The sequence below is a fragment of the Streptopelia decaocto genome, assembly GCF_964273445.1.
Source record: "Streptopelia decaocto genome assembly, chromosome: 6".
Classification (NCBI taxonomy): domain Eukaryota; kingdom Metazoa; phylum Chordata; class Aves; order Columbiformes; family Columbidae; genus Streptopelia; species Streptopelia decaocto.
Window position 1 is genome coordinate 42,764,812 of NC_138660.1, and position 23,989 is coordinate 42,788,800.

Sequence of the window (23,989 nt, forward strand, 5' to 3'; positions counted from 1 at the left end):
TATCCAAAACACAGGAAATGAGCTGGATTAATGGTAGGTAACCTGATCAGACAGTCGAAAGATTCATGTATAATATGGACTACAGTTCAATAGTGCAGAAACCAAAATTCTGGTACTGGTTTTAGGGAGATATTTCAGCCAGCAGTCACGCTAGAATTTGCTTCTTTACCAACAACAGGGTAAATCTAATATATCTTTCAATAAGCAGAACTACTGTTGGCAGTTTACATAGACTTTAGAATGAAATTATATTATCTTATTTCCATAATAAATCTTTAATGAAAAAATAGACTGACTATATCATTGAATTAAACAATTAAAATATAAAATTGAGTTTCTACTGTATTTTTTTTTAAAAAAAAACCAAAATTAAAATATAGAACACGGAGGAGACAGACAAGAAATTAACTGCTAGAGTTGCGGAGTCTGAGTCAGAAAATTCAGTGTACAAACATAGGCTAAAAGCTAGATACATTCATGGAAAAGAAATCCATCAGGGATACCACCACTGGCCAGGACATCCCAGAGCCACCACCTGCTGAGAATGGCAGAGATGCTCCCCACACTCCCCCAGGGAACACTCTTCCAAAGGGCATCATTTGCTGTTGGCCACCGAGGGGGTGAAGAAATCGAAGGGGCTGGACCTTTGTTTTCATCTGCTGTGGCTGTTCCCATGTTAATGACTGCAACAAAACTCCAAGTGTTTCATGAGCCTGCGCTACTACACTCCTTGTATTTAAGAATAAGCAATCATCTCTTTACTAGGCTTTTATTTTCATTACTTATGCCAGTGCAAAAATAAGCCTAGATGTAAATTTTCCTGCACCCCACATCACCACGATATTTAATTTATTAAGTACACATATAAAATTTACATTATTTAACATCAAATATAGGACACTGCCCTTCAAAATCAAGTCCCATGTCTTTATGATCCTTTTCAACCAAAATCTAAAACTGAAGTCGAACACAGAAAACTAAACAGAAATATTTATGTGGATGTTTTCTTAATAAATTGACTCTAAGACTCCCTAATAACTTGCAGTATACAACCAAAGGAAAACGAGATTACTTCAGAAGATAAAGAGAAACTCTACATTATTATACAAAGTACTCACAAACTTAGAGATACCTGTGAAAGCAGGTATCTGTACCAAAGATTTCACAATAAGCAGAACAGCTCCTCACTCACTGAGGCAATGCCTGGTTCTCATTGTGCTGCCTTCTCCTTGCTACCATTTAATTACTTCAGCATTGTCCAGCCTTTCCCCTTTTACCCTGTCAAAAAAAAGAGAAATATGTTTCTGCATATAATATTCACCATCACTCAGAAAGCATATATGCAGAATTGCATGATACACAAGCTATTTAGAATTATTGAGTAATATTGTTTCTGGTTTGTTTTTTTTTTTTAAATATCTTTTATTGTTACAATTGTTATCATAACATTATTGTGCATTTTTATGCTATGGTATGAAGGATTAGCACCAGATCTAAAATTTACTTATGAAATATCAAAGTAGATTTGCCTTATGCCAAGGCAATGTAAGTTTCTTGTTTTTCCTGAAAATCAAATAATGTATTATTTTGAAATTATCCTGTTAATTCAGGAGAAAGTGTTGTATTGGACTGAAACCATCTATTTTACAACATCAAACAAGTTTCAGAGTCTTGGGTTTGTTCCCTATCGAAGAAACTCTTCCAAAAGAGAAAATTGCCAGCAGTTTAGGGGCAATTTTGTTTTACACTGCTAGTTATGGCTTGAATTACTCCAGCTTCCAAATTGGTCTCTTCTTCTCTCTCCCTAATCAGTATCTTCCTGTGGCAAATTTCATTAAAACAGATTCATCTCTGGTATAACTGCATTAAAATGTCTAACCTGTGCTATAAGATAGGTGTTAGACATTTGCTCAGCAGTACACAAAATCCAAAGGCAGGACAAACGCTGCCCCTCAAGACTCAGTAGAGTGATACTGGTGAGCATCAGTGATTGGATTGCATCAGCAAGGCTTTAAATTCTCACCTTAAAAGAGACAGCAATCAGAGCAAATCGGTCCTTAGGAAACGCATGGCTTGGAGCCTCTCGGGCATCACTTGCCTTCCAAGAGCAAGTTGCTGAGGGCTTGCACACCACACAGTTTGAGAGAAAGAAGGAGATGCAGGGCAGCCTCCCTCCTGTGAGGGCTGTGTTCAGCAAAACTGCCTGATAGAACTTCAAGAGCCCATCAATTCTTTCAGCAGGGCCACTCCAAGCCCTCTCTGCAAACAGCATTGCAGAACTACCAGCAGCAGGACCCTCTTCTCCTGCGTACTCACCCCCAGCCACATAGCTGGGTCCATGGTCATCCTCAGTCCTTTCCTTTTCAGGTCTTGCACCCACAGCGAGCAGCAGCAGCACCTCCCAGACATCGCAGTGCTGACCCAGGAAGAGCAGGGGCTGCTCCCACCTTTCCAGCTATTGCCTCCAGCCGCCCAATGCTGAGATGTCCCCACGTCATTTCAGCATAGGTCATTTTTGTAGCTTTTCACCACAACAATGGGGGCTAGAAACATGTTTTCACTCACCTTAAAAAAAAAAATAATAATACAAAAAAAATCTCCAAGTACCAGGCCCCAAACCTGTGCCTGCTCTGAGCTGTGCCACAGGCAGCAGGCTGAAGACAAGTCAATTTTATTACCAACAGCGATGTAGCCATCCTGCACCCACTGAGAATAGCTAGCTCTTAGCGTTTCCAAAATACAGCCCTTGGCTTTATATTCCTGCAGCCAACTGGCAGCCCCAAAGACCACTATCACAGTGAAGTTTGGAAAAGCATCCAAAATATCTCTGGCATTACTGTTGGCTTCATTCACAGCAAATTTGATAAACCATTATTTATCAGCCACCAATAAAGCTGCTTCAATCTACATAGAATTCACATCAAATTTCAGGCTGGCAAAAAAAAGACAACACTAATTTGTAAGGAAAGTAGCAGTTTCAGTTGTTAAATAAAAGAAAAATTGTCCATGCTCAGAAAATCATTACAGCTGAATTGACATTGCTGAAGGGCAAGGCACCCAGGTTAGGCATGTGTCCAGTAATAATGATGGTTGTTCCTAAGGCACAAGCAGAAATGTCAATAGAGGTTGATACCAGTACAGCTTAACTTACATGACAGCAGTGCACTACACTTTTTTTTCTAACAGGAGTTTATAGACATTCCTATAACTACATAAATGTCAGTCAGAAAGTATTAGCTCGAACTATCTTTAAGAATAGCAAAAATCTGTTATCGGGATTATGGAAAAACAGATGCTTGTATATTCATTAGTTTCAGTAGAGTTTTTAGAAATGTCATTTTGAAGTGCCTTTATTTTAAATTACGCCAAGAACTTCACAAATCTGCCTCCCATCAGCTGAATGAAAAATTCACACTGTTTTTCATTCCTCAGGACATACTAAACATTAGTCTCTGTCGCTGAGAAAGCACCCCAGGCACACTGGGTCGTTACCTCCAAGCTGTGAGGAGCCAGGCTGCGTGGAGGATGCTGCTGGCAGGTGCTGTGCAGCAGCAGCCAGCTCCTGAGCTGCTTTTCTCCATCACTCCCTCACGGCCACAGTTGTCACCTTTCTTGGAATGCCACTTTGAGTAGCACACAGGCATGGGACCTACATTAATGGTCAAGTGTGTCAATTAATCTGGCTGGGGTATAAGGGGAGCATCTGCTGCTGCAATTATTTGAGTGGGTTTTGGGTTTGGACATTTGCGAAGGAAGGTTGCAGGCACTGAGGTCTGGCTGGTTACTCTCCAGTGGCATTCTGGAATACAACGGCCTGCTCACGCAAGCTCCAAAGGAAAGCAGAAACCTAATGCAGCTTACCACCTTGAACTGATTGCCACACATAAGTGCTGTCGGAGCTCATATTTCAACTTTTAAACATGTAGGATAAGGTTTTCAACAAAGCTCTGGTTCCACTCACAGGGATCAACTCTGAGAAGAGGTCAAGACCAACCAAATTCTTGGAACCACAACAGGAGTAAAAAACTTTGGTTTTAAGTGCCAACATTGTTCTCAAATTCACATTTCCTAAGCATATAGTACCCCCTGAACATCTGAAAGCTTTTGGAAACTCAGGTCCTGAGCTTTGCTGCTGTTCTCCATTCTGTGCACTATTTGATCAAACCTATATTACTTACTTTGCTTAAGAGTAAACCATGGTCAGTGAAAAACAGACACAGATTATAGGCAAAATAAATATTTTATTGGTTTAATATACACTTTTGTTTAAGAAATCAGCCCTTGTGTGTCCTCCTAACACAATTTAAAATCTTATAAACTTTTCCATATAACATATTGTTATATTTGAAACATTTTTTGATTAAAGACCTTGACATAGTGTAAAGAGTTTTAGTAGATGGAAATGGCAAATGAATAGAGAGATTCCAAACACAGCAAAATGGGATATTACATATCCACTACATGTCTATTTGACCACATAAAACCTCCAATGATTTCCAGTTTGCTCCACTGGAACAAATATGTGTTCACCAGGCTAACTGAAAATACACTCAGTGACGGATGGGGAAGGAAAAGAGATTTTTTCCATTTTCTCCATAATACAAGCAAGGTCGTTCATCCATTCCAAGTCGCACATCCTAATTGCTTTCAGAAGATCAGTACTTTTATTGCATTTTGGTTAACAGGAAGCAGAAGAGAACTTCTCTTGGTTTGACTGAAAGCAGTCAACACAAAGAGTGCTTAAAATAAGGCACTTTACTATAAAGGGATGGGCAAACAGTAAGGAAGCAAATAAAAATAATTAAAAGTTGTCTTCTACACAAAGATAAGGCTTTCAGTGTCAGAACTTTAAGTAGTTTAAGTAACCTCATGTCATTCTACCACTCTGCTAATAGTAACCGCCCCAAGAATTAACAGCAATTTTTACATCAGGATTGTTTCCTTCTTTTGAAGTGGCACTAAGTAACAGCAGTGGAAACCATTACTGGTTGTTTCAAGCTCTTAAAGTGAATCAGTTATTGCACAATAAATACCTCATAGAGGTCAGTGTTTGGGGGGGGTTGTCTTTTTTTTTTTTTTTTTTTTTTAATTTTTGTAAAAAAGCTAGGCTGAATGCGTGTGTGTTATTTATAAATTGCTTATGTCTGGAAATCTTCAAGTTTCATGATGCATCATTAAAGAAAGAAATTAGCTACACAAAAATTTACAACAGGGACATACAAATAAATACAAAACCTTTCAGAGACCCACAGTTTTGTTGATGCTTTAAGGAAAGTAATGAACTAGTTAAAGTGTCTAAGTCTTTATAAATGAACTCAAGGAAAGGCACACACCATAGAATCAAGCATTGAATGCAGTAGCCTATCTCAGCAGCTTCAACATCTCCTGAAGCAAAAATAACTTGACTCTTTTGCCAGTGTACGCCGCTCAAAGCAGAATCCCATAGCGTTTCGGACTACATCCAACCTTACAGAAAACAAAAAGCAAGACAAATATCTAAATTAGATTTTTGGAAGTCTGCTTGTTATGCTTAAGTATGTATTTTGATAACATTCATGGCCAAGGCAGGCGAACTACAGAAATCCTCTCACATGCTATATTCACATGCAAAGCCATCACAGAGCACACCAAAACCAAACACCACTGCAAGAAAGCTGACAATAGCATGAGCCGAACTATAAACCGGTTGATCTTGCAAAGCTATCCAGGATTTTCAGTATCCTCTGTATTTAATGAACTTCTATTTTGATCACTTATGTTTCAAGGGGAAAATGCAAACAAAGCAAGGTTTAAGTTAACAATGATATTTCATGTGACAAACAAAATAAAACCTGGTTGTGGCCATTTGCCAAAGATTACCTGCAGTACCCGTTTCATGGCTGTGTATCTTGTTTTGCAGTTGCAGATCTGCTTTGGGGTGATACAGCTGCTAACAATCCACTTACTATTTCTCGTCTTATTTCACCAACAATAGATTCCTTGATCTGAAAGGGATTAGCCAAAGTTTTAAGGTCAGCAAGTTATATAAGCAACGGATAAAACTAAATGATATTGCAGATATGCTTGACATTATTGACACACGAAAATGTACAACAGCAAAAATTCAACTGCCAAAAAAATGCAAATGGAAAAATATAAGAGGATTTCTCTTGGAAAAATAACCATAATTTTAAAGTTCTCAGAAATCATACGAATGCAAACCCTCTGGTGCTTTTGGGTTTTTTGGTTGGTTGGTTGGCTTTTATTTGTTTTTGTTTTGTTTGGTAAATATATCTGTGTTTTACACTTAGGATTAATAGTTTTAAGTTAAGAAATAATACATTTTTACTGTGCTGAAGTTCTGAAAATGGCATTTCAGGATACACACACCAAAAGCACCCCAAATGCACCACTTTTTGACAGTAGTTGTTATCTCTTGAAAAGACAGGCGGGACCGACCTGCCTCACAAATGAATTGCGCACTAGGAAAGATCCACGCCTATGAACATGAGCTGCTGTTTTCATACAAATCAAAAGGAGATGAATCCTAATTACATACTTTCAGCATCAAACACTGAACTTGAACTGTTGCTCACCCCATCAGTTGGCCCCTGGGTATGATCTATGCCAGCAAAGACTATTTTTCACGGGACTGTGACAAAGCATTTACTCATTAAATTTTGCATAAAACAAACCCAGGAGTTACTGTGAGCAGGCACCTGAGTGTGGCTGAGGCTAGAACAGAGGAAGAACAGAGCACTGACGGCTACGTAAAAGGGAGCAAACCCCAGTTCTACAACAGCGTATTATGCTGGAAAGGAGCAGGGCAAGACAAAGAAAAATAACACGGGCTGCTCTCACAAGTATGAGAAATCTTTGGCACCAACTCATTTTTTGGATTGTCTTCACTTGAGGAAGCACTGATAAGTCAGACACTGTTCCAAGCACCGGGAGGATGATGATGGTAAGAGAACGGAGCGGGGTCAGAGCCAGAGCCCAGCCACTGGGGTCACTCACTGGGGCACCCACTAGCCCAGTTAAGCCCACTTTTCTTCTTCTTATGAAAAGGGCAAATAATTTCCTGGCATGAATAGCTGATCTTGGACTGAAGAAAATACTGTTCACAGTGTCACTTTAAAGTAGCTTTCAAGTGCCTGAGTAGTGGTAATGAACACAAGATTCAATGCCAGAAAAAAAGCTCAAATTTCTAATCCTGGTATTGCCAGTAACAAATCCCTTCATGTTGTGATGCCTCACCAATACCATGGGAATAATAGTTACTCAAACCCAGCCTTCCCAATGGCATAGCCCTCTCATCATCTCCACGATCATCTTGCAATTCTTGTAAGTTTCCCCTTTTCCTGGTGCGTCAAAAGGATTAAGGAACAACGTCAGAAGGGTGGCAACAGCATTAGCAACAGGTTATTTATCCGTTGTTCTCACTGGCAAGCAATTCAATCCCTAAACTACTAGTGGCAAAGTTCCTTATTTCACTACTGCTTTGCATCAAGCAGAAATTCAGAGACTCTAATATTATTGGGAAACAGGTTTCCAGTTGGGTTGTTAGCTGATTAACTGACAAAAGAAAAAACAGTGTGTCACAGGACCTGGCTTACTGATGGCTCAAGTCCTAAGGATGTCTACACCAATGCACACAGGGATGTACAACGCTTTAGGACCGCTGTCAGTGCAGTAAGGGCTTTGGGATTTAGAAACACTGGCACAGGGAAACAGCCCCCCAGCTATCAGGCCACTGTCCTAAGAGCCCTGCACTGCTCTCATCACTTTCCTTCTCCAGTATCACACAGGGTGGGTCTGTGACTACACTACAAAGCAGTTATTCAGTGCCCTTCCCTCACCAGATAGACAAAAATAAACCTCATTTTCCAAAGAAAACTGATAAAAGCTTCCCAAATCAGCAAGTAAATGGTCTAGTATGACAGTCTCATGGCGAGGTGAAGCAGCTCCTGTTCTGTCCTCAGCTCTTCCAACAACTTCTGGCTTGACCTTGGTGGGTCACTTGAGCCCTCTGCCTCTCACCTTCCCGCCCTGACAGAACAAGGACACTGCTGCTTCTTTTCCCTGCCACTGCTTCCTCCCTCCTTTCCAGGCTCATCACGGCCATTCTTGCGTGGCAAGCACGGCATCAATTCCTGCAGTGACTCAGTCCCATGCATGGGTCACGACAATTGCCAATGTTTGCCTTTTTCATTAGACACAATTTAGGGCAAGGTGCACCTTCCCATTTACTCTGCAGAAGGCACAGCCCACTGCCAAGGTTTCTTCCATACAAAAGAGAGAGGCAGTCAATGAACGCTCCGCCGGTACGTTTAGCAGTTGAGTGAAAAATTGATCATATCAAAGGGGAGAGAACTCCCTCATTTATGGTACATACACTACATTGATACAACACTAACATTCAATATTGCATTAACAAAACAGTACCACATTCATAGAGAGCTTTACTACAGTAAACCAGTGATCCTTCTCCCTGCGAAAAAATTAGCATAACTGCAATATTACGTTCCTGCTAAATAATGAACTGATTGAGAGTGAAATGTGCCACAGCGACAATTCTGGAGATGGGTGTTCTTCATCTACTGATGGAAAATGAGCGTGAAGCTTTCACAGTCCTCATGCTCCTGATATGAGTTACATTTTCTAAATCAAAATAATTATTTTCTACTCTATTTTCTTCTTGTGCTACTTCCTCATGGCACCAGCTGGTGAGTTTTATGCTCAAGATAGTAAGAAGAGGAATTCTATGCCTGCACAGGGGGAATATGAACAACCAACAGACATTTTTGATTGATGCTGAGTGAACATGGATTTGAATGGAAAAGGGAAGATTCTCTATAAAACCATCTCTCCGTCCCATTAAGACCCATTACAGCCTCTTAAAACAGATGTTAACAGGAAAAACATAGATTTCTTTAAAGTGTAACTTCATTAAATGTCATTTACAATAGAGAACTGTTAGCAAAACCAAAACCTGTACCATTCTCATGCAGAAAGCTTTTAAAACTATCACACCTCTGAAACTACAGAAGAGCAGAGAGGGCCTGGCGGCACTCCTAGTAAGACTGTGACCTACGAGTCAAGCAGTGTGTGCTTCATGTGATACTTCTGTGGAGGTCAGGCTGTAGTTTCCTCAAAACAAGAGGGCTTCTGTTCAACGTTTTAACATTTCAGATTGTTGAATGCTTTTCTGTGGGAGTTAGTCAATTTATGCTACAAGTTAACACCATGGGGTTTTCTAATGCCAGCAAATAGTTACAGGTCAAAGCTCACTTGCATTACAACCCACCCAGGCATATTCTGAAACACTGCCTGACTTCTCTTTCCCCAACACAAGGTCATGCAGCTACAGAGAATGGGAGGAATAAGCAAGGGTTTAACATTTGTGAGTGCAGATATCAAGAATGCAACCTACCAGATTTCTTCTTTTGACAATGAAACTGGAATTCCTTTGCTAACAACAAGGCCACTTAAGGAAGACATTTCAATTTATGCTCTGTTTTAGTTCTTATGAAATACAAAAGATTTTCCTGACCAGTATTTAATAGCATATTCTGTTTCTGCAGAAACTACCAGGAGCTTCGAGCCAAGGCATCTTCATTCTGACCTGCAAAACTTCTCACATTGAGAATGAGAGCAGAAACCAGGCTGACAATGAAGTTAAACTGAGGGACCATCTCTGTGTGCTCAAACATTTGTGACGTGAGTTAAGCTCAGCTATTTGCTGACTACTCATCTTTGAATAGCAGCCTCTCAGTTCAGTGCAGATTCTTTCTGCATTACAATGTCCTCAGTGCCACATAACCCAAAGAACAATCTCTGTGCAAAGAGTACACATCTTTATTTGCTATCAATTAATGAAGTTAAAGAGGGACTTTCACACAGGCTAACCTCAGAGAAAATACTGGCTGAAATAACTCTGTGCTTTGACTCCAGCTCCCTTTATTGTCTCTGCTGCTCTTACAGCACATTTGAATTACAGCTCTCCTTCCTCTCTGTTTCTCCTTTAGCAATCCTCCACTACGACACCACTCCTTTGACACGCAGGTTTTTACAGAAGGGCTGAATACAAATGCAATATCCTGGCTTAACTTCAGAATCAGCAGCAGAGCACAAGGCATGATAAATATGTGCCAGTCTCTACGCATTCGGCAAGAAATCCCTTTAAAAAAGGCATGAAAGAAAAGAAAAATGAACCAGAATTTGGGACATCTAGGAGTATTTTATGACCTTTCCAAAACAAGACCTTTCCCAAGACTCCTTTCAATTTTAGCTGCTTTAGAGAAGATGGCGGCAGAAGGGTGGCAGAGGGGGAATACATTTCAAAACTGAATGCTTGCCCCCCTGCCTCATTCACTCCTTTGCTTTCAAAGCGGAGGTTTAAAGTTGTAGCATCACAAGCTCCACTGGAAAGATCTGTAAAGATCAGTGATAGTCAGAAGGTGTTCAGCTCCTAATGCTGAGCACAGTAATGATGAGGCCATTGGTTTGCCGGTACCTCACTGCGAGCTGACTGTGGTGCCCGTCCTTCCACAGGATAATGCCACTTTCCATAATTCATCCCACTGACTCTAATGGGGCTACTGATGGGGTGAAGTACTATTCAGCATCATAAGGCTACTTATTGAAAGCTGGTCTCCATTTCACCTCACTGCCAAATTGCATCCTTTTTTAACACCAGCAGTTCACTGGCCGTTAATGCTTGTGGTTACATATTATTCTTTGCACTCTCAGCTCTGGTTATTTATGGTGTTACCCAAAGGTAAACAAAGTAAGTACCTTCACAACCTTCCAGACCTCATCTTCTATAAGAACACCCCTCAGTAATGCTCTACTGCTTCACAAATCTCACTGTGCAAGTGTAAAGTGCTTATGCATAGCAAAGCCCACAGTGAGTCAGCCAAGAAAACGTCTCCACTTTGCAAAGACAGACGCAGCAGAATCTTGTGGTCAGATGATGAGTGAAAGGAAAGCTTATGGTCCAGTACACCCTGCCTCTTTCTGTGCTGAGAGAAGAGGGCTGAAGCTGTGCCAAAAGATTCCTCTGGGATCACAGCTCCTGTTCTATCATGAGATGAGCAGCCTGCCTCTCATCTGTTTGAAAACCAAAGCTAAGGCAAAGCTGGTTCCAGTTATATACAGACTCAACACAAGCAGACCTGGATGGCGGTTACAGCCCGGTCTGTTGTACATTCCTGAGCATGATACCCCTCCTGGCCTTTCCAGTGGTTTGCAGCAGAGCCACATAAAAGCTTCAAGGGACAAGCTAAAGGCTAAGGGTCGAATGACTTCCAGCTAAAGGCTAAGTGGTGCCTCTCCAGTGAAGGAGAAGGAACAAAACTCACAGGTTCTCATTTCCCATTTCTGTATTCACAACAGAGAGCTTGCTTGCTCCACTTTCTCATGAGCACTGCTTTTGGGAACAAGAAGTTTCTTTTGCTTCCTTTTCCCATTTATACTGCTTGCCACAAGGCTTTCTGTCATGTCACTGACAAACAAAACATCCAGTTTTAGTCCTGTTTTTCAGCCTGGCCCACAGGAAAAATAACCAAGCACCCTTCACTTTCATTGACTGCCAACAAAACTAGTTCAACAGCATTGGTCCAACATCAGTCTTAAAGTCTAAAATAACTTCTCATCTGACTAGGAGCTTGCTTCACTTACACTTCTACAGATCTTCGTAGTTTGGGGCAGAGGGACTGGGAAAGTATTTTTAACATTTACTACAGAGTTTTTTCAGGAACAGCAATTCATTAATCAAAGTAACACCAACCTGGCTTTTTAGCAAGCACATATGACACAGAAATTTTCACTTGGGACTCTGAAATATTGCTGCTTAACCACGTAGTAGAGATGGCAAATTCCTTCTCACCCAGACTTATAGTAGCAACAAGCAATCAAGTTACGTGCTAACTGCTATCACTGAAAAAACATCTACTGCCTTGCACAAGAATACAACTGTGGCTTGAAAATCGAGTCACAAGCTCTGAGCCTTCAGAAATAGTACAGTAACAGTATGGAGCCTTGGCTTGAGGGGAAAGAGAAAACCCCAGTGGCCAAGAGTTATAGACAGCCTGTCTCTAGGTTTCAGTAAACACTGTTCAAACATCAGCCCCTCTCTCCTCACCTCCCGTATGACTTGCTGCAGCTCCTCCTGCTCCATGCTTTTGTGGATTTCATCAACCGAAGGCACGAGAGGGACTTTATCAAGTTTGTGCTCCACCTCTGGCTTGGAGTCTGCAAGCTCCTCGGAGCTTTCCACCTGCTGCCCAGCACCTGCTCTCACCGGGGGAGTTGGTGTTAAGGCAACAGATGCTCGGTATAACTTCTTGCTTTGACCCTTAGACTTTCCCATTAGTTCAGATGATCCAACACCAGCTTTTCTACCTGCGTGACCAGAGCACACTGAAGAGGAATCAGAGTTTCCATGGGAGAATACCGACTCTGTACCCTCTGCCGGGAGAGTTTCCAGTCCAAGATCTCCTAGTCCTAAACCCAGTTCAGACTTGAGAAATGACTGTTCTCGAATAAGTTCGGAGACCTAAGGATTCAGAAAAGAAAGAGTCCTAAATATGCATATTAAAAAGTCACAAATAGACACAACTATGCTTTCTGGTTATTCATTCACTTACTCATTCTGTCCATGTAACAAATACAGCTATAAAATAAATACGTGCTTTGCCTTTATGATTGCAACAAAGAGGATCATAAAAAGGAATGGGCTTTTTTGAAAGCCAACATAAATACGAAGTGAGGCAGTTCCCCAAGCCACTGACTTTTGCAATACAGATGCATCCTGCCAGAGCCGTTGACATAGACACATGTAAAGGCTTGATCTTGTTTTTCTTTACTAGAACAATTCAAGTTTGTTCTTTCCTTCCTGAAATCTTTGAACTACTTGTTTTTGATAGCATAAAATGCACAGAAAAATAAGAAATAATTCTCCTTGGAAAACTCACTATGTAGTTATTGCATCAACTAAATGCCAACGACATCTCACTTCTACGTATTCCTTTTAAAAACTAACAAGAGTTCACAGCTACTTACGCCTATATTTAACACTGCTTAAGGAAAAACGCAGCTGTTCTCAACAGAACTACTAAGGTCAGTAAAGTATTTCAAAACTGTGTCAAATGAATCTCCTGCAACCTTTTCTGAGAAATTCCTTCCCAGTTCTTTTTCTTAGTAAAACATACAGCACACAACAATTACTTACTGGTTCAATGACATTCAATGGAGAAGGGCAGGATAGATTATCAGCACTTCTGCTTCCATACATACCCTGAAAAATTAAGTCAAGTTAATGCATTGAGGATTTTTATAGAGCTGTCAGAAGCCAATATAAGAACCTGTTGTGTCTCAGATGACTTTCTGTCAAAGCAGAAACTTAGAAACACGAAGCAAAGCTGGCTGGAGAAAGTTTATTTCAGACATTTTTAAAGCTGGCCCTCCTTCTATAAAAGGATTTACAAATAAAAAGATTTTTATATGGTTCAAAGAATGCAAGTTTGGCTTGGGATCACAGTAATACCATATTTTCCTGTTCTTGCATTTCAATTTTTTTCCCATGACAAAATACTGAAAAGGAAGATGTGGCCTGTGCTGCTTCTACAGAAGAGAATTGGCTAAGAAAGAGGAATTAAATGCAGGAAGAACATATGATACTTTTCATTTGTGCTTCATTTGTTTGGCTGATGACAGAATTGCAGCAGAAAAAAGAGGAACAGTCTTCTGTTGAGTGAAGAAGAAGAGAAAGTATATCACCATGCCACCAACAAACATGCAAGTGTCTTTTTTATCCCCTCTCTTGTGCTTCTGGGGACCGTCTGTGGTAAGAGAGCTTTTCCCACTGTTTGGCAGGGAGCCACACATTCATCTGAAGCAGTTATAAAAAGCAATAGAGGGGAAAATTGAAGATGACGACTGTATTTTCCTGGTTTGGGTTGATTGGTTGGTTTTGTTTTGTTGATTGGTTGTTGTTTGTTTGCTTGTTTGTTTCTGGTTGTGGCTGGTTCTTGTTGTTGTTTGTTTTTTGTCCATTTGTTTTTTGTCCCCCATGGATTAGCAGAGCTAGAGGGGAAGAACAACCCATTTCTTGGGAGAGAAACACTGCATGTTTCTGATCCATCTGTCCTTACTTCAAAATCCTCAAGGATTTTAGACATGAGTACTACCTACCAAAACTGTGATAATTCAGGGTCATGACAAAGAAAAAGAAGAGGAGGTTTGAAATCTCAGACTTAGCACTCCAGAAGATATGTCTTGATACACAACAACACCAAGGAAATCCCTCTATTCACACCCCTTTCCCCCAGACAAACCACAGACTGAAACCAGTAAAATATGACCCCTGATAATACACACGGCATCATCAGATTGCCCAGATTTCACTGCATTCTAAAAGTTTTAACAGTTATGAGATACTAACATTACATTGAGAAAACATACGATGTTGTTGAGAGAGAAATACTTACTATGTGTGTCTGAGGTCTGTAAGGTGAAGACATGTGCAGACTTCTCAGCTGGTCTTCCAAAGCAAGTAGACGTTCTTCTAACTGCATCTCTAACTCCTGTAGCTCCATGCGAACAGACTTTCTCAAGCTCTGTAGCTGATCAGCTTCGTATCTATACCAAGTGCATCACAAAAAGAACAAGGGTGTTTACTGCACTCAGCAGCACACCACAAAGGGGGAACTGAACAGGACAGTCCCGCAAGGAAAGGACTTTATACAAGGGGATTCAAAGTGCAACACAGAAAATTCCTGTTTCAGGGAAAAATTAGCTAAACGCCTAGACAGAAATATTTCTCCATTTATAGAAAATACGTATCACTCCATGGAGAAAACTAAACCACATAGTGTATCACAGAACGTTCTCCGAAAATTTTAGCTTTAAATGCTTAAATATGTGCAAGCAGAAGTCAGCATTTATACATGTATCAAATCCAGTTTAAAACCAGTAACAACAAAAATCACAGAGCAATGCAGTAATTGCATATTACTTCTTCTGTTTGTTACTAGATTCCCAAGCAGTCACACCTACATTTTGGCCAGGATGCCATTGCATAAGAAAGCCAACTGATTTCAAACACGTTTACTTTTAAAGTGACTAGTCAAGAGCTGATTCAACTAAAGTAAATATGTAAGCAGTTTTGAAAATTGTTCCGGATCAGCGGCTGCTGCAACTCATGGTGAGCACAAACACACGGAGCCAGAATGTGAATGCCATCTGCAGCCTGACAAGTAGGCACTGTAAGTTGGAAAAGCACCTGAATACTAAAATATTCGGTTTTTATTTACATCTACAAAGATGGGGGGGGGAAAAAATAATCTAAGATTAAAACCTTTAATAATTTTTTACGCCCATATCCTATGTTCAAGTATTCTATAATAAAAGTCCTTAAAATCCACAGCTGTAAAATCACTTCGGAGAAAGGATGAAGAAAAAAACCCCATCAATTAATGAGAAATAGGGATCAGAAGAAACAAAGAGGAAAAAACTCTGAAATTAGGAAGTGTAAAGAAGAGAGTAAACAAGTTTTTGGCAAAAACTCAGCTCCAACCCTGTTCAAACCAAAACTAATAGTTGTTTTGCTCTGATTTGAGAAGCAACAACAAATTTCCTTGAGGTGCTAAAGTACTTTCTTTTTTTAAAAAGAGCATCTTACCTTTCCTCTTCTGTCATGTGCTGATAAACTGTTGTTTGTTGACGTAACATAGTCAATTCCAAATCCATCATTTGGGTTCTAAATAAGTTTAGATTTCGCCTTACCACTTGTAGCTCCTGGAAAGTATTCTGGAGGATAAAGGAAAAAAAAATGCACTAACCAAAAAACCACAACATAATATTGTGTTACATGGAAAAACTGAATTTAAATAAGTCTGGATCTTATAACCACATGTGCCCTTGAGCCAAGCAGAACCTCAGCAACTCCAGTATACTACAGAGGCTGCATGTTGTGAACTCACATTAATTCAAGAAAGCAACATTTTTAGATGTATCATACAAGCATACACATGAAAGGATTTCCATGTATTTAGATGAATTCATTTTTAATATTATTTGCAGGATGGAGTCATCTGTTATCTCTTGAGAGCAAAACCAGAGAATTGCCCAAAGTTAGCACAATCTGTGGCACATTTAGGATGTTTCTTTGTGTTTCATATTGACTAAGTACCACTGTATGAACACGGTCACTTACTTCGTAGAGAGGTAGAATGGATGATCTCTGAGTAGTGTAACCGGTGGCCGCTGAAAGATCCTGACCCCTCATCACAGGGTACTAGAAAAGAAACAAGCAATTTGAAATGGGAAAGTCAACTATCTCCTTTCAGAACTCATCTTCCCAAGCGCACAGATACTCCAACAGCAGCCACTGCTAAACACAACCTTGCTGACATAGCAATTTCTGCTGTCTATGTAAATATTATATCAGGAAAGGGAAACCTTACAAAATGGCACTGCCAGCTCTTAGCTGAAGCATGTGCACCAAAGCTCTGTAATGCAAATGTGCTGCAGGTGAAAAACCAAATTAATCCCATCTGACACTGTAAGTAGGAGTAAAAGCCGAATTTTCCTGCTGCAGGCATGTTATGCCTGAAAACTCAGTAGTCTCAGCTAATGGTAAGAACAACTCGGAAAACAGAACTGAGCAAATTGAAGTGTGACATTTTCAAATCATTATTACAGTCATGTTTGTCACAGGGTTTTGCTCAGTTCTTAGTTGTTTTTTTTTTTTTTGGTTGATTTTGGTTTTTAATCTCACTGCATTGCCTACATCCAAAGACCCCTGCATGATAATCAACTCTCATGAAGAGGGTTGAAGAATTTATCTTCGCATGTTGCATCAACACACGGAGCAAGCAGATAAAATTAAGGGGCTGTTAAATGTAGGGACATGACACAACAAGGAACAGTGGAAACAGCAAAAACATTCACCTTTTCATATGCGAAAAAGATAGCTTGTCCAATATAATTTTGAAATAATTAAAAGGACTATTGACTTAGCATGGAAAATTTGAAGCATGTCCATTCACCCAGAGGAGTTTTGCTCAAACATGATCAGATCAAGTGGATGTTTGTTTTTTTTTTTTTCCTCTCCCAGTTCTCTGTTCTATCAGGAATTTATCTGTTCCTCTTTATTCCTTCCTAAAATCAGAGTCATGTATTCAAAACATCTCAACTTTTTCATTAGCAGCTGAGTATGCTACGGGCCAAACTTGATCTTGGCAGTAATAAAAAGCAGCACCAGGGAACTGTGTATTTTAAGTGAGATGTTTCCATACAAACTTGTGTAATGAGAAGGACCAAGCCCCCAAATTGGAACTAGTCTAGACGAATTACGCTGAAAATAGAACAAGTGGGCTAGGAGATATTATTATCCCTTCTGATACTGATTTTTTTTTTTTTTTTAAGCAAACCAGCTTGAGGATAAGTTATGGACATAACACGAAGACTTTTTCTTCAGCAGGTTTAGTTAGCACAGTATAAGTGATAAAAGTGCTGTAGCACACTATAACCTTACCCACATTAAGGCTGCAATTGGTTCCCAAGAGGAAATTTTACAAAGAAGGTTAAATTCTGCAAATGCTTACTCTGAGGCACACTGTCCACTACCTTGAGCAATGACTGACTTAAACCACAGCTATCTCAGATTTCCACTGCAGAGCTGTGTCCCAGTGCCCAGGCTTGCTCCAAGACGCAAAGCCAGCCAATACAGTCAGGATGGAACAGCCTCTAACTTTTGACAAGTGGCAAAGTAAAGCAAAACAAGAGGGGTCTAAAAAAGCCCACTACAGCCTACCACCTGCAATATGGTGTAGGCAGGTGTATGTTTGTTCTTGGGTAAAACCCACAGAAACTGTTGAAGCTCTACGACTGAATAGTGTTCATGTATTCATATATAAGCAAACAAAGTCTGCTGTGCCCGTGTAGCCTCCTGCAGCAGCTTGCAGGCTTCTAAGCTGGATCGCCACCTAAGAGAACAGCAGCACAGGGCTGGCAGAGGAAGGACAGCTGTTGATCAGGAGGGAGAGAGCAGAAGTTGTGGCAAAAACTGGCAGAAAAAAAAAAAAAGTGCTTGCATTTTAAAGTGTTTCTTCTCTGAGTGATGAGATGGACAAAATTTCACACACTGTGATAAAACTGGTTCTTAAGAAAAGACGGATGACTTCAGGATCATGCTGACTAGCACCAGAGCTGAACATGCAAAAGGTTGCCACAAAACAGCACAGAAATATATATGGAACAGACATAATCATTGACATCATTACTGAAACCATTGGACTTGCAATTAAAAAAAAAAATTCTATCAGTTGGATGTGGAGTATGTCAAAGACAAGTGGAAGGTTAAAGGACTGTCAATATGTATTTTCAAATCTAAAGCTAATGACTATCACCCTAAAATAATAGCTGATAAAGAGTACTCTGTTCCTCCCACCGAAGAATATCCGTAAGAGAAAAAAAAGAAAAGAAACCAAAAATCAATCTGGGTCAACCAACTGCAACAAGAAAAAATTAAATGCAAAAATAATGGAGCACAGGAAAGATGATAATTTGCCACTTTAAACAGAAGCTCCTAAAACAGCAGCAAATCAAACCTGCACAAAATACAATTTTTTCCTGATCTGCTGTACCATACAAAGGAATGTTCAGATTAACATTCTGGTTTTGTAAGGATAAAATAAGAAGCCTCTTTGCCCAAGGTAAAAATTTGGCTTCTCCTTACCTGTGAGAGGTTCTGCAGGGAGTTTCTGATGTCGTGTAGGACCCTGCGCAGCTGCATCTCCACAGTGGAGGGAGGGTTGAGGGCATGAGATCGATGAGGAAACACAGCATGCCTCGGAGAGAAGGGACAGCCAAACGGGGAAAGCAAGGTGCCAAAGGAAGAGCCAGAGATGCTTGGGACGCTGTGGGTGCTCAGCGTCCTCATGTGCTCACAGAGGGGTCTGTCCTGCCACTCGGCAGGGAGGGAGTGGAGGGAGCACGTTGACTGGGACATATGTGCCGGCGTGTGCAGCGGGCAGCTCTGTACCCTGGTGGGACTGGGCTCCTCAGACAGTTTGCTGGGCCCAGTTTGGGGCACTTCTTTCTTGGAGGATGAAGGCGCAATGAACAGCGTGGATTTGCACACCGGCGGGCTGGCGGCTGCCTCAGCCTCACTTTTGTCATTCTCAGACATTGGTTTCTCATCTTCCTCCACACGTGTGTACTTGTAGGTGAAAGAAGGAGGACTGCACAGAGTCTCTTTTCCTGGAGTTAACTGGACATTCACAGAGGACACCACTTTCACTGGATTCAGCAATGCAGCTGGGAGAGACTGAGACCGCCTCAGAGGATAGCCCGATTCAGCAAACCAGAGTCTCTGCTTCCTCAGGAGATCTTTTGACTTAAGCAGAGTGCGTCCAGCCCTGGAATCAGATGTACTGATGATCCTCATCTCAGCTCTTTGTAAGGCGACGTGCACCCTGTCCACGGAAGATGGGGAGGAGCTGCCGCCTTCCAGAGACTCCATTGACTTGAGGATATGGTGCGTGTGGTACTGAGGAAACTCAAACACACTGCCTTCCTCCAGCAGGTTGAATTCTTTCTGCTCACTAGAAATGTCCTCCTCTTTGGAGCTGACCTCTCCTCGGACTGTCTCCAGTATATGAGATGACTTGCTTTCTCCTCCTTGATTTTGTTCAGTTTCGTAGTCAACTTTTGTGTCTTTGCTCCTTCTGTTCTCAGAAGGTGCCCCTACCTTTCGCCTTTCTACTTGAGAGATAATATCCTCTTCATCATCGTCATCATCATCATCTTCTTCTTCTTCCTCCTCCTCAAACTTATTGAAACAGGACAGTTCCTTGGCTATTGGGGTCTTCTGTTCCTCACTATGTGACGTCACGGTTGTCTCACTGTCACAGCTGTCAGCACTGCTTCCCATGCCCTGCAAAGACTCCTGAACCTAGGGAAGATACGAGCCAGCAAAGGGGTGAACATACTGGACACTCAGCTGCCGCCTTCCCAGGGGTCAGGCTGAGAGTCCAAGTCCATATTCATTGAGCATTGTGGTGAGAAGTAGAATGAATAATACAAAATGCAAGAGAAACAGTGAATGAGCGCCACGAAACCAGAATACCAGAGATGTTAGAAGCACATTGAAGTACAACACCAAATGGAGATGGTTAAAAAAATAAAAACAAACTATTCACACATTTCTTTGATTTGACAATAAACACTTTCTTGCCAGAAGAACAGAAGGAGTAGCAGAATAAAAGAGTAAAAAGCCAGTATTTCAGGTAGTGATGGCAAAGGGATAGCAGGGTGGAAGCATGTGGCATCTCCCACACACAAAGTTTCACAGTGAACACTGAAACACAGTGATGGTGGTATTAGGGAATGCATACAGAGAAGTGAGGAGAACTGCAGACTGCAGGGAAACTAGTGTCACGGGACAACACTAAGAATAGGAAAACCAGTCTTCCTGTATACTCAGCCTGTTTTAAGTCACAGAATTGTCTGAGACCTGGCAACTCACATAAGGCTGCTAATCGCTATTGAAGACTGCATCCATAAGCATCCATCCTCCTTTTCTTCTTCCTAATATTTCTTCCCCTTTTCATTCTAAATCACAGTTTAAAACAGCATGTGTGCGGGAGATGCTAATTAAATAGGTAACAAATGGCAGGGAAAGCATCTCTGAGACAGGTAAAAAAGAGAGATCTATGGATTACAAAGCACATTCCTTAGGCTGGCCTGATTGACTACTATATTTACAAGTGGACCAGACATTTTCATAAGAATATGTGTTATTAAGTACGGTCTTGGAAGTTCACCATAGCTGACATATGAACTAGAAATTTAGAGAAGTTTTTCCCATTTCTAATTTCTGCAGTTCTCACTGCCATTAGGATACTAAATATGAGTTTCTTTTAGAGAGATTAGTACATCAGGCAATAGTTCCTTCTCCAACCATCTAGAAGAAAATTCCAATCATGAATGTCAACTTCTTAAATTATGTGCTTGACATTGCAGTCACTGGCAGAGTCACAAACTCATATGAAAGACTGTACAAGGTTCAGATACTGTTCAAGTCAAACGTCTTAAAAGAATAAAAGATTGAAATGTCTAGGTGAAATGAGGTGTGCTACATTTATGCGTATCTGTGTCTCTAATCTTCCATCACATTGTTTGCTTACAAGTCAGGCAAGCAAAACTTCAAGAACTTGGATGGAGAATTCTTCTTGTTTCACCGGCAACATGAAACTCCTCGGCAGAATATCCCACCTTAATGCCAAAATCTCCCTTTGAAGTCTTTATTTTGGACGTCAGGGATGAAAGGCAATATGGTTCCAGTTTTTGAGTTTTCTCCTGAATTTCACAGGAATGCTATGTCTGCTAGAGTCAATTATTTAACAGTAGATGGCACCAACTTACCACACTTCTAAGAAACAATATACCCTCCTCTGTATCCCCTTCATCTTCTTTTCACAGTTCTCTTTGCTAGCTGCCAAGTCCTCATTTCCCCTAGTCTCATCCTTCACCCGGATTTTCTGAATTCAGCTCAGCACTTGTTCTGAATAAAGCAGTAAAGGTGGCAGAAGAGAGCCTAGTGACTCCATACCACAAATCTCATGCAGTCTCAATACATCTTTTCAAAACAGCATAACAGAAAGCAGAAAAATCTCTTCCCTTTACAGCCAACAAAAATAAACTCCACTAGTCTTCCAGTGAAGGGGTGCTTAGTTGCAAAATGCTTTTAATGAACTCTTAATCAGGTTGTGACCAATATAAAGATCAAGAGTGAGCAACTCTAACCTGAGGCTCTTTCTAACATGCCTGCCAACTTCAGTGCAGTCCCAGTTTAGCAGAGAGCAGAACCAGTATCTCAGACTATTATGATCATTACAGAGACTCAGGCTCATGATTTCCTTTATTCACACTCCTGCTCTTGGAAAGTGTAAGCTGATGTTTATAAGGGAGATACAAAGACTAGCACTGTCTTGGCTTTAATTTTGGTACCCAGTTGAAAAACTACTAAACTGGAAAACACAGAATAGCAGTACCAAAACAGAAAAGCAACACTAACAGATGGGGAGGGTGGGAATCTCTTCCTAATAAGTGCCAAACAGCTTTAAAAAATATTTGTGTGTCACAAGGCAAAAAACATACTGTAGCATAAAAAAAGAGTTCAGCAGCTGCAAGCTCCAGAAATGAAATTACTGGTAATACTTAGACTCCTAACTTTGTGTTCCCCCAGGCTGTGGTTTAGGTCCCAGACAGCTAACTGATGGCCTTGAGGCCAGGATCCAACTCAAGACTTTTTTCTGGCTGATTGACAGGCCAACCAAATCATGGCTATTAGTGCGGGAATGTTTTAGGAGAGGCAAGAGAACACCTCTCACAAATATCAGGTACAACACTGAGCAAACGTGTATCAAGCAGACACCTAAGCACCATGCTGGAACAAAAGCCTCCGCTAAGACATGCTGTCTCTGGTCAGTGTCACAGCAAGTTCTGGGACTGAGATCAAAGGAACTGGAACAAGAAAGATTGTGGGAAGTCAAGATCGACTAGACATTAATATACCTTCACAGTTAAGTTAGTATGAAATTGTTTTCACTTTCTGTCAGCTGCTAACTGAAAAAAAAATATAGAAAAATATACAAAAGAATATGAGTGGGAAGGCAAAAACGATACAAGAAATGAAATTATCAGCAGAAAAGCTACATTCTTTCATTACTTTAATCTCTACCCACTGCAGTCATGAGAGGAATGGACTGTGATTCTGGAGACTCAGTTGGTGAGAAAAGGTATACCAGAAATTGTAAACAGGACATATTAAACTTAGAGCTTATTCCAGACCCAAGGATACCCAGACTATCCTGGCAGAAGGGCCTTAATATTTTAACACAGTTCTGTAGGGGATTCAGCAGGTCCAGCTCTGAAAATGAGAAGTTTTATAGGATCTAAACTGACGGTCACGATAGCAGTCACACATCAACATCCCTCCCCGGGTCCCTACTGTCACACAATGATCTGTAATACTTCAACCCTAGTGTGGGAGCCTTACCTGAAGCTGATTAAACGAAGAACAATCTGTGGAGTCCTCAGCAAACCCACTGCTGTCAGAGTGCTGACTCGCAGTCCGTAAGAGCTGATCTGTTTAAAACAAGCAAAACCCAATTGTAATTACTCTGCAAATCACCACCTTTCATGCCCAATCACATTCAATACACGCTTTCCTTTTACATCAAAGTAATCTTAAGTGGATAACACAATTACTTTTGAAATTCCACTTTGAACAATACAGAGAAACAGATTGTTGTTTAAAGGAAAAGCTCTTCTCATGCAAAGTTCTACTAGTGAAACTTCAAGCAGTGGTGGAAGAGGAAACATCTTTTACATTTTTCTTTCCTGTACTGTGGAAAAAAACCCACTCTACAGACGTTGTCACTGCTGGAGTTTTCCTTCCACAAAACTGAATCACTGGTTAATGCACATGCAAGCAGTGGAACAGTTGCCTTTGCATTGACACGTACAGATTCGCCACACCCCCCCAACATCATGAAGATAAAGGAGATCACTCGTCTCCTGCCAGCCTGCACCAGCCCGTACACCCAGGAGAACAGCATCACCTGAGCAGAGGGGGCGATGCGCAGGACTTAAGAGAACTGCTAGAGACAGTCCTCCGCTGGTTTAGAGGACAAATACGAAACATCTCTGACACATCAACAGGCAATCTGCCAAAGCACATTCCCAGTGCTCATTTTCTACATAAAAGATAAGATCCTCCTGCTTCTTCCTTTCTACTTAGATTAGGTAAGTGTTAAAATAGCCTAAAGAGACTCTAAAACCCTCAGTGCTACCCAGGAGTGCTTTCCTCTGGTGGAAGCACTATAGCCAAAAACTTGCTTTCCAAGGACACCTCAGCAAGCTCTGCAGTACAGTACTGCAGGAAATGTTGTTCCCTGCTAGACACAGGAGGCACTCACCAGATACAGGCTTTACA

At 40.9% G+C, this 23,989-nt stretch overlaps 1 protein-coding gene across 3 annotated transcripts in view; it reads right to left on the reverse strand.

Annotated features, from left to right (window-relative positions):
* Window positions 1-4,221: 4,221 nt before the first annotated feature.
* The window catches only part of ITPRID2 (ITPR interacting domain containing 2), a 42,905-nt gene continuing 23,137 nt past the window's right edge, over window positions 4,222-23,989 (reverse strand). For all 3 annotated transcript variants that reach the window (XM_082056296.1, XM_082056295.1, XM_082056294.1), the window contains exons 11-19: window positions 23,051-23,139; window positions 18,725-19,942; window positions 16,199-16,279; window positions 15,665-15,792; window positions 14,472-14,622; window positions 13,214-13,279; window positions 12,125-12,538; window positions 5,860-5,984; window positions 4,222-5,466 (exon numbers count right to left, since the gene is read on the reverse strand). In XM_082056296.1, the coding sequence (XP_081912422.1) occupies window positions 5,874-5,984; window positions 12,125-12,538; window positions 13,214-13,279; window positions 14,472-14,622; window positions 15,665-15,792; window positions 16,199-16,279; window positions 18,725-19,942; window positions 23,051-23,139 (2,258 nt within the window). In that variant the 3' untranslated portion in view covers window positions 4,222-5,466; window positions 5,860-5,873. The remainder of the gene's footprint in view (window positions 5,467-5,859; window positions 5,985-12,124; window positions 12,539-13,213; window positions 13,280-14,471; window positions 14,623-15,664; window positions 15,793-16,198; window positions 16,280-18,724; window positions 19,943-23,050; window positions 23,140-23,989) is intronic.